At 39.0% G+C, this 13,708-nt stretch overlaps 3 protein-coding genes across 3 annotated transcripts; 2 read left to right on the top strand and 1 right to left on the bottom strand.

Annotated features, from left to right (window-relative positions):
- Positions 1–149: 149 nt before the first annotated feature.
- Positions 150–881, bottom strand: MELLADRAFT_36292 (uncharacterized protein; the record flags this gene model as incomplete). Its single annotated transcript, XM_007410315.1, has 4 exons — positions 150–180; positions 256–370; positions 460–750; positions 830–881. 4 exons carry the CDS (start codon positions 879–881, stop codon positions 150–152), a joined length of 489 nt encoding a protein of 162 aa, XP_007410377.1.
- Positions 882–4,303: 3,422 nt separating this feature from the next.
- MELLADRAFT_63439 (uncharacterized protein) lies at positions 4,304–5,368 on the top strand (the record flags this gene model as incomplete). The annotated part of the gene is made up of 3 exons (XM_007410530.1): positions 4,304–4,319; positions 4,343–4,421; positions 4,474–5,368. The coding sequence occupies 3 exons, from the start codon at positions 4,304–4,306 to the stop codon at positions 5,366–5,368; spliced, it is 990 nt and encodes a 329-aa protein (XP_007410592.1).
- Positions 5,369–9,403: 4,035 nt separating this feature from the next.
- On the top strand, positions 9,404–11,989 carry MELLADRAFT_106786 (uncharacterized protein; the record flags this gene model as incomplete). Its single annotated transcript, XM_007410531.1, has 1 exon — positions 9,404–11,989. The coding sequence occupies one exon, from the start codon at positions 9,404–9,406 to the stop codon at positions 11,987–11,989; it is 2,586 nt and encodes an 861-aa protein (XP_007410593.1).
- Positions 11,990–13,708: the final 1,719 nt, after the last annotated feature.

Raw genomic sequence — 13,708 nt, 5'->3', positions numbered from 1 at the left:
GAATTCCCTCACACGCTACACTCTTACACACTACCAACATACAAAGATACTAAAGATTTCATGTTCTAGAATGATGTTCTAGGCTCGTACAATTTAGTAAATCGTGAAATAGTCATTAGTTAACTATCTCACAACTACTCTTCACGCCCTTAAGATAGACTTTTTCCCATAAACTTTCGTCTGACCATTTACCAAGCAAAATGAAACACCATCAAATCATGATCATCAAGTGAAAATACGAAAATCAAAACTGACTTCTGGAAACACATCCACCATTTGCTGGGCTTTCCATCAGGGGTGTTGAAAACCTTCTCAACGAGCCTAAGCGAACATTCTTGCCTGATTTGGGTAAGGTATTGACGAAGTAGATCTAGTATCGTTGAAGGAGTGATAGTTTCAATTTGTATACAATATCAGTCGACGTTTCATAAGATACGCGCTAAGCTCAGCATCACGAACCAGCATCAATCTTATCCCTGGGTGGGGCATAAATCCCGTTCATTGGGAAGCCCGGTTCTCCCGGTAGGTAAAAGTTGTCCAAACTATACGATAAAAGTTGTTTAGATGCCTCTGAAGGGTTATTTTGATGTGGTTTAAGTTGTGATATCTTATTTAAACAATCGGATATGAATAAAATGAGGTAAATGAGCACTCGATCGGCTAAACCTTTGATTTCAAAGTTGCGAAATAAACAATTCGATTTGAATAGATCGAGTGCTTCGTCAACAATATCCATATCACTCGGGTTGGCTATCGGTTCAATGAGTTTGAAATATTCAGTTAATGATCCAACTTTGTTGATATAAAGTATTCTAATCGTGAAACACACCTAGTGGTGGTGCAGGTCCCCTGATCTTGGTGCGTACCGGTAGGATGACCATGTTGGCAACTGGTCTAAATTCGGACGATTCATTATAAGCGGAGTGGTAGGCCTATTTAGTTTGAAATAAAGGAACCTCAGAGTCAATCAGTACGGATATCCTGAAGAGAGAAGTTTGAAGGAAAGTGAACTCACAGGCATCTCAAATATCGAAATTCAGCGATAGACTTTTGATTTTGAACACCTTTAATTCATTCGATCGAAAGGTGATTTATAAATAACCCGCTCAAAAGCCATACCTACTGGAACATGCACATACACAAGTGACAAAACCATACTTCACGTCATCTCCATCACATTTGAATTTTGCATCACGATCAATTGCAATTTACAGATATTTGGTATGCAGTGACATCCCTTCAGTCGCTGAAGCAGTCAGTCTTCCCAAAAATTGAAAAAAGTGAAGTATCAGTACGAAGACTAGGCCCTACAAAACTTAACTAAGTCCCTCTTGAGCGAACGAGCCGCTTAAACGAGGCAATACCGCAAGAGCACCGCACTATGTTGCAGTTGCGGTGCGGTTGCGTAGCGCTTTTGGGCGCCGCAATAGCAACGCAATATAGTGTGGTGCCAGTGCTCCGCAATCCGGGTTCAAAAAACCCCTTGGTCAGAAACCCGCACCGCAATTGCGGTCGGTTTTTGACGGTTATTTAGGGCAAATATTGCGGAGATAGGGCAATATTGCGCATTTTCCGCAATATTTGCCCGACCGCTCCGCAACGGCAAGTTAGAAAAAAAACACCCCATTGCGGAGTGGTCGTGTAGCGTAATAATGCGCCGACTGCGCAACGCAATGGAAATAGGTTGAAATACATTGTGTTGCGTAGCGCTTGCGGTGTTGAACGAGGGACTTGGACACTATCTCATTTTTTTGGTGTGACATCGGCCGGTACTTTTCACCGAAAACTGCCAATCTCACTGCACTCAAATCTCACAAGCGAAAGCTTTTCAAGTGTGTAATCAAAGACATGGGCACGCTCTCAATTCTCAACTTTCCGTTCCCGGCGGCTCATTGACACATTCTGCCCAAAAGTTATCACAAAAGAAGGCTTTGGGGCCTCCGCCGAGGCCGTACACGCTAGAGAAGACAACCAAAACTCCCGTTTTCCAATCAAAACCTCCAAAACTAGATTGCCAAAATGCAGTTTGCATACTTCACACCGCGGGAATTAATAGTGGTACACACACATCTCAACCCGACCTAATCAAACCCATGGCAACCCAATTGATTTTTGGATTTTTCAGGGCTGAAGAATCAAAATCGATTGGGTTTCCATGGGTTTTTTGGATGGGTTTTTGAAGTCAAGTTGAGATGTTTGTGTACCACTATTTAGTGTGAAACCAGAGTGAACCAAATTTTGGTGTCAGGGTTTGAAATTTCCTCAAATCATGAATTTCATTCACACCTTGTTTGCAATTTGTTTGCCAATTTCCCTTGAGCGGGACTCTGCTTGCCCCGTGTATGTACAGCTACATCATACAACAGCAACACCTTTCAACATTAGTCACCACAGAGTCACCAATTGAACATAGGATCAAGACTGAGGATATGTGACAAAGGAAAGATGGTTGAATGGTTGGAATCGGGGTTGTTGTTGTATGATGAAGCTGTACATACATATGCAGGACCAACAGATGGCAAACATATTGCAAACAAGTTGTGAACAAAATTCACAATTCAAGGAACTTTCAAACCCGGACACCAAAATTCAGTTCCATTGGGTTTCAAACTAATTAATTCCCGTGGTGTCACACTTGCCAAATTCACCAAGTCACCAAATTACACCACTCTCATTGCACCACTCCCTCTCTGTTTATACACCATGCTACAAAGAAGTCATAGCAAAACCCAAGATGCCTTGCTACCTCAGTTTACCCCCACAAGATTGTTAACCCTGCAACCAAAATTGGTACCCAAAACCATACATACATACTAGCAAACCCAGCCAAACCAAAACCAACAACAATATCTTTCAGAGCCATTATGGATACCGTGGGAAAGTCCAGAAAATAGAATCAGCTGTGCACCTCCTCCATGGAAGAACAGTGTTTTTACTCACCAGAAATGGATTTGGCAAAAGCCAGGTACCCCAAGTCTTCTATCTGATCCAAGATCATCAGCAATACACTCCAATAATACTTGGTATTGACCCTTTAGACTTTCTTGGGATGATCAGGCAAGCCGGCAACTTCTCTGACACCCTTATGAGCGAGTTTAAGCTTGAAAAACTCATTTATTATGATGTTTCATTGCAGGTCAGCAAGAACAGACTTGTCAACCTGGGAAGGATTAACCTAAATGGTGCCTACTGCTTGGAAGAGAATTGTGATTTAATTTTAGAAGGGAAGTGCCCTTTTGTATATGTTGCAAGTCATTTTGTCCTCTTGCAGGCGCTATGCAATATCCTCAGCTGATAGACACAGTTGGAATCCTCTTGACCCTTGACAGAGTCCAGAGGTGGCATTGACCAGCAAAACCTTTGACAAGATGTGGTGTTATTGATGGTTTCAGGACCAATTGATCCTCAATGTAGTGGATAAGGCGCATATGATGTATGAATGGGGCTTGGTTGCAAGAGGCAAAGCAAAACACCTGGCCAGTCATACCTGCACCCAGGATGGTGAGGCATCTCGACCATCTTACGGCAAAATAACACACACTGCAAATATAATGTATTCTTCCGAGGTGAGAAATGATTACATTTATTTCACAAAATGATTAAAAATGCATTAATTCTGCATTTTTCTGCATTAATTCTGCATTATTAATCATTTTGTGCATTAATGTCAATCATTTTTCGCCTTGGAAAAATACATTATTTTCACAGTGACAGTGTTTCCTCTCTTCTTCAACTGTTCCACTGCTTTTGATGTCAGGTACTTGTGCGCAGCTCCACATCCATGCCATCCTTGTGAATCTCAAGCTAGACTCACACAACATATGTTTCCCCCATGTGGAGCTACCTTGCCCAAAAATCCAACTGATACAACAAACTTTCAAACAACCTCTCAAAAACTCAGTGCACGTAATATTTCCTCATCACACTGCAGTGGCCACCAATGCTATAGTCCCCACACTTTTGTACGCTGGAACCCAAAACAATACATTGGAATACTTGATTATGCTCCACACAGCCTGAGGTCATCCTTCTCAAGCCGGTAACACCCTCTCCAACTTTGTCTGCTGCTACCACACGCTTATTGGTCCAAATACCAAGCTGAATGCTGTGAAGACATTTCCATAAATGCTTGCAGTCACATGTTGCACTCTTGCTCTTGGCCTCAGCCAAAACTGGAAGAGAGTTAGACGTGTCATTGTGGTTGGACACCAAAATCCATGTAGCTTTATTCAGCTGGCGAGTTGAGCTGGACATGACAGTAATCATGGATTAGCCCTTCTCCTGGTTGAGCACAAGCAAAACAATGGCAAAAATTCTTTGTATGACTTTATTACATCAACAGTAATGACCAACAATGATCACATGGATGCCCTGGCACTGACCTCCTTGTGCCTAAGGGTTGCACTTGCAGTGGACCTCCAGTGAGTTGAGCCTGGTCCTTGGCTCAGTCACTGATTTCATTCCCTGCTTCAGGTATGGCTATGTACCTCTAGACGTGGCAGCCTTAGACGTCCGCGAGGAGACAAAACAACAGCACAAGGCTGGAATGGTGGAATGTGACTGTTCCACTTGCCAACTGGCAGAAGCTGAAGGCCTATGGCTAACACATCCTGCAATTACCAATGAGAAAATTGATAGCTCCCTTGACATGAACAAGAGCAAGCTGGCTCAATTGGTAGAAGACCTGCCAGACCCACCACCACCTCCTACAGTGGAGGTACGCACGGTGGCCATGGTTTGTGGCTCAGATGACCCCGTACTTGATGCTCCTTGGCTCAAAGGGCTGGTCACATGGTTGGAACACATGTTCATCAGTTTTTTCTACATCACAGTCACAGAACCTTTGGATCTTGGCCTGGATGACTACTTTGGACGCAATATGGCTTGGAATGTCACCAAAAACATTGACATTATTGCTCAGCCCAGCAATTTTGAGCTAGTCCTGGGGACTTGGCCAATTCCAGGCCAATTTGATCACCTTTTTGTTGCCTTTAGCCAGTGGCAGAATAAATTCTGTACGGATGCGGCCATTGGTGAAGCATCCACACAAGGTGCTGCTGCATATCAAGCCAACAGCTCTAACAAAATCCCACAGTCTTTCAAGGGTGCCCAAATGGCCAAGGACCGGGCTGAAGAAGAGAAGAGGGTGTTGAAGGTTGCACACAAAAAAGGTAAAGAGGCTGAAGCGGTTGCAAAAGTGGTGGCCCAAGAGCAATGCAAAAAGGATAAGAAGTCTGCCATAGCACACAAGCTTTCACAGAAGGAATCAGTGATCAAAAATCACAATGTGATGACAGGCCAGAAAAACTCTAAGGACTATCACCCCAAATGCCTCAAGTGTGTGGCTGAAGAGAACCTTGAGGGCTGAGGTCGTGTATGCCTTCCAACAGACAACATCAGTGTCTTTGTTGTCACCCTGTATTGCTCTATGTTGTGTTAAATTCAAAAACCATACGCAAACATGCAGTCAAGTCAAAAAATGTTTTGTGTAAGTCAAAAAACATATCTGTGAGTTGAGAAATTTTCTGCTTAAGTCACAAAACATATTTGTAAGTTGAAAAATGTTTTGTCTAAGTTGAAAAACATACTTGTAACCAATACTTGTAATCCACTAAATGGTTTTTGTAACTCAAAGAACATACTTGTAACCCAAACTCAATAAATGGTTTTTGTAAATTGAAAAACATACTTGGAGCCATAACCCAAAAGATGGTTTTTTAACTCAAAAAACATATTTGTGAGTTGAACAATGTTTTGCCTAACTTGATCAAAAACATACTTGTAACTCAATAAATGGTGTTTGTAACTTGAAAAACATACTTGGAGTCGTAACCCAAAAGATGGTTTTTTAACTCAAAAAACATATTTGTAAGTTGAACAGTGTTGCTCATCCTGAGAATCAAGCAGCTTTAAACTGCTTCTGCAGGGATGGAGCCAGGAATGTGAAAATGTTTGAATGCCTCTAACCTACCTGTCAGCCTGAGACTCAAGACGGTGGCTTTAAAAGAATCATAGCTGGATAATGTGCGCTTGATGCTTCTTTATTGGCTTTGTTACACCAAGTTTACTGAGGTAGATTCAAGCCTTGATATAACAGGAGCTGGTAACTCCATGTTGTCTTAGGTGCAGAATGGTCACCCCTACCTGATACTCACTGAAGGTTCTATTCCAATCAGGGTCTTCTGAGATAGGTACAAGAGTACGCCTGTCCCAGGTTTACAATTTAAATGTAATAGTCTAGTTTCTATGTGTTGATAAAGAGACGTCTTTATCTACAGCTGTTTAAACAAAGATTTATTTTTTTGAAAATCTTGCCAATGTGCAAAACCCGGGTTTTGTCCCTCACTTGATTTTGTCTGTCTGCTAATTGGAAGAATACAGAAAAGAATAAACCTGTAATCAAGTTTTGTCTCTGGTTTTACCCGCTGTGGAGACAACTGAAATGGGACCTGTTAAACTGTCAGCCTGAGTCAACAAATGCTAAGTAAGTATCTGAAGATAAGGTTGAATTTATTACTCACAAAAGTCTTTATTTGGATTTATAGTTAAATACCCTATTAATGCTAATAAAAAACTTTAGATTCTTGGCGAGCAAGGTTTCTAAAAGTTAAGATATAGATGTTGGTTATATCAGTCTATGGTGTGGAATGGGAATACCGCTGCCAGTTTAGATATATAGTACAATTACTATATAAATCTTCTGAAATGAACACGCGATTCGTGGTTATGTATCAGGCTTGCTTCAGCGGTGGGTTTGATAAAGTTGCTTTATCAAAAGAAAAGTGAGATAAGAACGCCAGTCAATTAGAACTACCTAAATGATCTGTGACGAACTTAGTTTAGTAGATATAGAGAGATAAGGGAAAAAAGGGTTTTGGTTGATAAAAGAGGTAGAATATAAAGAAGTCTTGTAAAGGATTTTCTAAAGATCTAACTGATTGATTTTGAGCAAAAATAAGAGAATAGATTGGCTCTTGATAAAAGGTAAACTTTTTGTAGAACGGTTTTGATTCAGTTCGAATATTTGATAGTTAAAAGATAAGATGCCGTTCCTTCCTATCAGGAACGGTCGTTGTTTTATATATTTAATTGTTTTGATCTTCTTATTTCTTTTGTAATGATATTTCAATTGAAACTAGGGTCCTTTGGACTGGTTACAGAGAACAGACCCTTAGTAGTCTATGATGGTTATTACCCTAGTTATAACTAGGTACTTCATTTGTAGTTCTCTGGTTCAGTTCCCAATGTTTCTATTTATCTGTTCTGGTTACTATTGGTAAGGGTTTCAATGAAGAACTGGTTACTTGTTCTTTGATGAAATATTTTTTATTATTTCGTTCTCTTTCTTACTGCACTCTTGAAACTCGAGTGTTAGAGGTGTAGTTTATTATTTATGTTTTTAAATGTGTAATTTATGTATTTTGTGATTTGCTTGTCTACTTGTTGGAGGTTCTGCTCCGCAGAACCTCTCGCGGTTGACATAAACTCACTATCTGTTTGGTATGATAATACCAATGAGACTGTGGAATTTGGTGCAAAGCCCAAGGCCTAAGCCAAGGGAATAAATTGATAACATAATATAAGCACGCCCTACGGGGTGGCTAGCGGACCTAACAACCTACTACTGAACTAGATAAAACCTCTGTACACTTTGAAAAGAAACTACTAAAAAGGAAACTTGGATAATCTCCCCCAATAAATCGGACACAATAAGATAACTGCTATAGAAAATTGGAAACTATTTTAATCGTAAGAGAAAAAGAATAACCAATCTTAAGACAAAGAACAAAACATAAACACAACTGATAAATGAAATCAGAACATAAAAAAAAATAACAAAAATAATAATATAAATAAAATATATGAATGATAATAGAAGGAAAATAAAAATATAACCTATAAGATCTGCTGAGTAAATGGATTTGAATCGAATAGAAGTAACTTTGTGATATACTATATTCTTACCTCTCACATCTGGGTCTTGGGAGGGTGGGTTTGATTTTATAATACTTGATAGATGAATAGAAGAAAGATTGAGTTGGTGATGAGATTTGATGAGAATAGAATTGGAGGAAAGTTGAAAGATAGTGGTTCACAGATATGGTGTCATATCTGTGTGACAAAAGATAAGATTAGAAAAGTCCGACCCGTTAGTTACAATTACATGTATTCCAACTTTGCCCATTCCACTTTGTTAATAACAAGTTATCAACATCAATTCTCCAAAAAAAATTTGTCAACCTTTCTTGAAACGGCTGTATATCCTTTGTGATAAGGGTCTCCTGGAGTTTGAGTGTAAAATCCTTGGTGCCTTCAAACTAATGTATATGCCATCACGTCCAGTTGATCACGTCCAGTTGACCATCAACATTTACATACAATATCTGTTGTACTTCAGATTCATCTTGGGTGTTCTTTATGGTTGACAATGGGAGTATCAGCAAAATACTCCTCATGGCTGACATACCAACCAAGAAGATATTGCCCCAATGATTGTTTCTTTACGCGACTCAATCAAGATAATTTTCTTGGAGTGTATCCCGGATAATTTACCCAGGGATTTATGCAATAAATGCTTTCCTCAACTTACTGTGTTTTGAAGCATTGGCTCTGGTATCATACTCTTAAACCTAACTTGGTTACAATGGCTGGTCTTTGTGTCAATGGAAGTGTTCATTACAAGTTATGCACATTCACAAAAGGACTGGCTCATAATGTTGACAACCCTGGTTAGGACAGAGGTGACTTTACCACAAAACTTCAGATACATTATATTCACCACTTGGAAATGTTGGTCTATGCAGGATGATGAGTTGGTTCGTGCTTTTGCTGCTTTTGGGATCAAGTGCCTGTTCAGGCCTAAACTTTCACCTTTTTGTTTGTTTGTTGGGGGAAACAGTTCTTTTTTTGATATATATATAGTCTTCTGAATTTGCCAGATCTTCTTTAAATCATATTGATAAAAATCTTGATCATCAAGTTTATCATATATATGATTTATCATCAAAACATCCATTTCTTGAATTATATAGAATTGTAGGTATATTGCTTATTACACTCAGAAAAAACTAATCCGTAAATCTTCAAAAAACCTTCTCTTCCAAAAATTCATTTTATCCACAAGAAGGTTCATTTGAAAATTCTTCCTTAAAAGACATCTTTTTTCTCTCTCTTTACTTTTGCTTACATCTTGATCACGCAAGTGGCAATCCCAACACCAAAGCTGCGGAGGAGAGAGTATCAAGCGTGTGCGGCGTGTGCGGCAGCAAGCATTGCATAGAAGTTTCAGGTAACGACAAGCGTGCCACGTTCGGTATGACTCGGAACATAGAAGGGGGCCTTCCGGTGGATATTTGTGGACATCACTCTTCCAAGCAAAGTCACAAGGCTCATTCCAAGTACAATGAAGCTCTATAAACCCCTTCTCCTACTCCTGAATAACTTTTCATTCCTCACAGTCGGCACACTTATGCTACCTAAAGAGCTCGCCCACGCGAACGTTGAATTGCTTGAAGAAAATCGAGCACTAAATCGAGCACTAAATCAAGTTGTGGAGCAAGTCCCCCAGCCACAAAACAGTATAGCCTATGGGTCTCCAGGCCTGGAGCATACTTCTCAAGCAGACCTGCTAGCTCACCTTTATGCCATTGAAAAACATCTTATGGGAGACACGGATCGTTTTTCACCGGAGACAGGGTTTCAAACAAATTTTCACAATGTCCAAGAAGTTCACGGTCACGGACTTGATTTTCATCTTCCAGCTGAAACTTATAGTCATATAACAAAACTTAAAAGCAACAAGCGAAAAAACGAAGAAGCTCATATCAATTCGGTTTCGTCTACCATAAAGAAAGAGAAACATTTGAAGTCTAATCCAGAGATGTGTAAGAGTTCTCTTATTGATCGGCCATCATCATCAAACATTCAAGGTATCTCAGAGCAACCAAATTGTGTTGCCGTATCAAAAGAATCTGAAGAATCAAGATTACTGGATATGCTTCACGAGGAAGGAAACCTTATACTTCAGGCAAACCCAAGGCTACATCACCAGATAGCTTCTGATCTTGGTACTCTGTTAGATTCCTTTTTCGCGAGGTATGGAAACGGTCAACAATGGGGTTATGGAATGATAAACCTCCCAGAATCGGTTGAGAAGATAAAGACTGATATAGTCACAAGGTATTTTGGTGGTTTGATGGTCATTTTCCATGATGTTCAAAAAGGACCTTCTTCCAAAGACTTACTTGCTGATGGGTGGAGGATCCTGTACCAAGAACTGAACATGGCAATTTTCTCTCCCTACAATGAATTCTATAATCTTGCCGGACCAAAAAATGGATCAAGAAGTAAAAGCATAAGCAAGAATGTTCTCCTTGAAGACATACTGAAGCTCAGATTGAATTCTACCATACCCTCATCCCTGGTCCCCAATCTAATTGAGATCTGGGCCAAAGAGACTCCTTTCACCCCCCATAAATATGGAATCAATCTTGAAGAATTTCTGATTTCAAAAAAAATACCCATGCCAAAAGGACAAAAGAGGAAAAGAAAAGCTGAAGATGTTTCACAAGACTATACAGTAGAGTCCTACAGTACTTTATGGATTTCAATGAAGAAAAAGGCATATGATCCTAAGAATCACATCAAGCAACGACTTTCAAGTTTTCTTATATATTTTGGAAGAGTGGAGGTCAGGATGCCCAGAACCCTTCTTGAAAAAATTAAAACCTTCTTTGTCAGCCTTGAAAAGGATATTTTACATGGACTTCCTGGTATGGGAACCAAAATTACCAACAAAACCAGCACAGTTCCAATTATGGAATCAGAATCCATCAAGGAAAGAGTTCATCTTGTGATGAAAAATTCCAATGAAAATATTTTACCAGCTTTCCTTGCCATCCTGTGGCTAACACATCAAGAACAAGTATCAGAGATTCCATGGGAATATATGTGTAGAAGTGGTTGGGATTTTCTAGAGGGTTATTTTTCTGCTTGGAAACAAGTATTGTTGGGAAATCCTAATCCTGTGATTGGAGTTTCTAGAAAGAAGTTATTCACAGAGATTGATTGGTCTAATGCTTCTGACACAATTAATTACCTGGCATTTCTTCCATATCATGGGCATATGACCTTGGAGCCGGTGTGGGAGCTTGCAGATGGATGGTATGATACTTTGAAGAGAAAAGAAGGGGGAGTAATTGGGGCTCTGGGACACATGGTTTATCAACCAAGTAGATCAGTCATTCAAAGAATATATCAACATATCTTGGGGGAAAAGAGAGGGTCCCTGCATGAGAGAGGAGATGAATCACACAAACATGAACGGCTTCCATATGTTCACTCAAAGCCTGGTCGTGTTCTGGTTCACTTTGGAACACAAAGAATGAAGAAGCAAAACCCACTTTGGGAACAGATTGGAAGCTTTTTCAAAGATCTTCAAACAGTCCTGCTTACAGCATTGAGATCACATTCAGAGCATAAAAGCAATTTGTCCAGGATTGGCTCTGTCCTGAATGATGATATGATCTACAATTCCATAAAGATAGCACAACAAAAACTCACACCACAATTCATGGCTCTCTTAATGCTAATACATGCAGATCAAAATGAGAATAAGAAATGGAAAGCTATTTGTGAAAGTGGCTGGAAATTTTTGAAAAATTATTTTTCTGAATGGATAGATCTTTTGATTTCAGATCCCCCACACTCAATCTCCTTGCCTCAACCCCGGGAAATATATCAGCTTGATGATTGGTCCAGCAGTAAAGATGTATTTCAATATATTTCAAAAGCTTGTCCAAGTGAGATAACTTCTATGAAACCAGCCTGGTTCCTGGTGGAACAGTGGTATGAGAAAATTATTGTTACTGAGGGAGGTACCTTCATTTCACTTGGGTTCCATCTTTCGCCTCCAAATAAAGCCAAAATCAGGAATATTATCAAAGAACTTGAAATCAATCAACCAAGAAATAAACATTATCATCATTAATAACTAGTAATTGATTCTGAGGAGATATCTCTGTTTCTTGTATTGATCTTAGCACCTTGACTCATACTTTGTGTTTCAGTAATTGATGATTTCATAGCCATTGTGGAATTGTTTTATGAATCACTCTAAAACCCAAAATTGTGACTCACAAACCCAAGTTTGAATGTATATTTAAAACATGAGTTTGGGTCCGAATCAGGACCCGGGAAAACCCTACCAAAGCCAATTGACCTGGGAGGTATGAATTATATGAAAAATAATTTTTGATGTAGGGGTCTGACAGGTATGAATTCATTTTTCTCAAAAAACAGGTGGTTGTCTGAGTGCATGAATCTCCAAGTACACAAAAGACAAGAAATCTGACCTAGATGTCTGGAGTGTATGGATTTTGTTGGATTTTGTTTGAGAATATTCCTCATACACTTTTATGAAGGGTTGAAGTCAGATTTTCTGTGTTGATTTAATAGCCCAGATTATCTATAAGCACATGCATGAAGTAATCTTATTTCTGATGCCAAATTATATGCTCAAACACCTTTTGTCTTGGCCAAAAAATGAAGGATTGTGTTTCTCAAAACAATGACAACATTTTCTCAAATCTACTCCCAAAACCTGAGAGTGAAATATGTATGAAAATGGAATTTTTTGAAAAATTTGGCATTTTTGAAGGTATTAAAAAAGGCTAAAATCAGTGATTTTAGATCACCCACTTTCCTGGGGCTTTGCCAGGAGCCTTCAAAATCCCAAGAGCTTGGGTCTCATTAGACCTGTATGCCTTTTGTTTCTCACAGAGATTTTCAATCTAAATATTTTTCTTCTTCATCTTTGGAATTTGCATCAGCTTATTTTGGTAGTGGTTTCATTGAGTGAAGCACAAGTTTTGCATTCTGGGGTATAAACCACAGCACATCAAGGTGTGTTGGATTTACCATGATAGTCATAAGCTACTTTGGATGACTCTGTCAAGAGAGCCAAACTTGAAACTTTTATGATTTGATTTGGGGGTTGTCACAGTGAGACCAGATGAGAAAGAGTTTATGTATCTGGTCTTGAGCTGAGTATCAAGTGGGAATAATTCACATTCTTGGATGTTCTTGTATTTACAGAGATTTACAGTAATCAAAGATATATATAGTTTCACAGCCGTTGTAGAACTTATAACCCAACAAGGGTTATACAAAGCATGAAGGGGATATCTACCAATAAAATGACTAGTAGAAGATGTTCAAAGACTGCCCTCCTAAAACAAGACAATCAGAAAGTGGAACTCTATTTGATTGAGTACTGATAAGGCACCAGAGAAATATATCTTTTAAAGAACCAAAAGCACAATTTTAATTACTCTCAACACTGCTATAGTGTTATTCCAATATGATAACTAAGAAAACAAAGCAATATCTTTTTGATATTATTCCCAATAAGTCTTTTTGACTATAACACTAAAGTAAATTTCTCTTTATAGCTATAATAAAGGGTGAGGGGTGGGTGCTCTTTGTAGGAGTACTCAGGGCTCACTAAAGGGTAAATGGTAGGTTTCTTAATTTTAACTTCTTTATTTCAAATATGTAGTAGGTACAAATTGAAGTAAAGAAGGAAAAAGAAATCATAAAAAAAAGGGACTGACAGTCTGTTTGGACAAACCCAGACAGACTTCAGTTAATTGACTCCTGAAGAAGAGATTCAGTAATTATAATAAGATGTTATTATAATAAATGAAGG

Source organism: Melampsora larici-populina (assembly GCF_000204055.1).
Source record: "Melampsora larici-populina 98AG31 unplaced genomic scaffold MELLAscaffold_20, whole genome shotgun sequence".
Classification (NCBI taxonomy): Eukaryota; Fungi; Basidiomycota; class Pucciniomycetes; order Pucciniales; family Melampsoraceae; genus Melampsora; species Melampsora laricis-populina.
The sequence above is the reverse complement of the archived record's forward strand: the minus strand, read 5'-3'. Positions and strand labels throughout refer to the sequence as shown.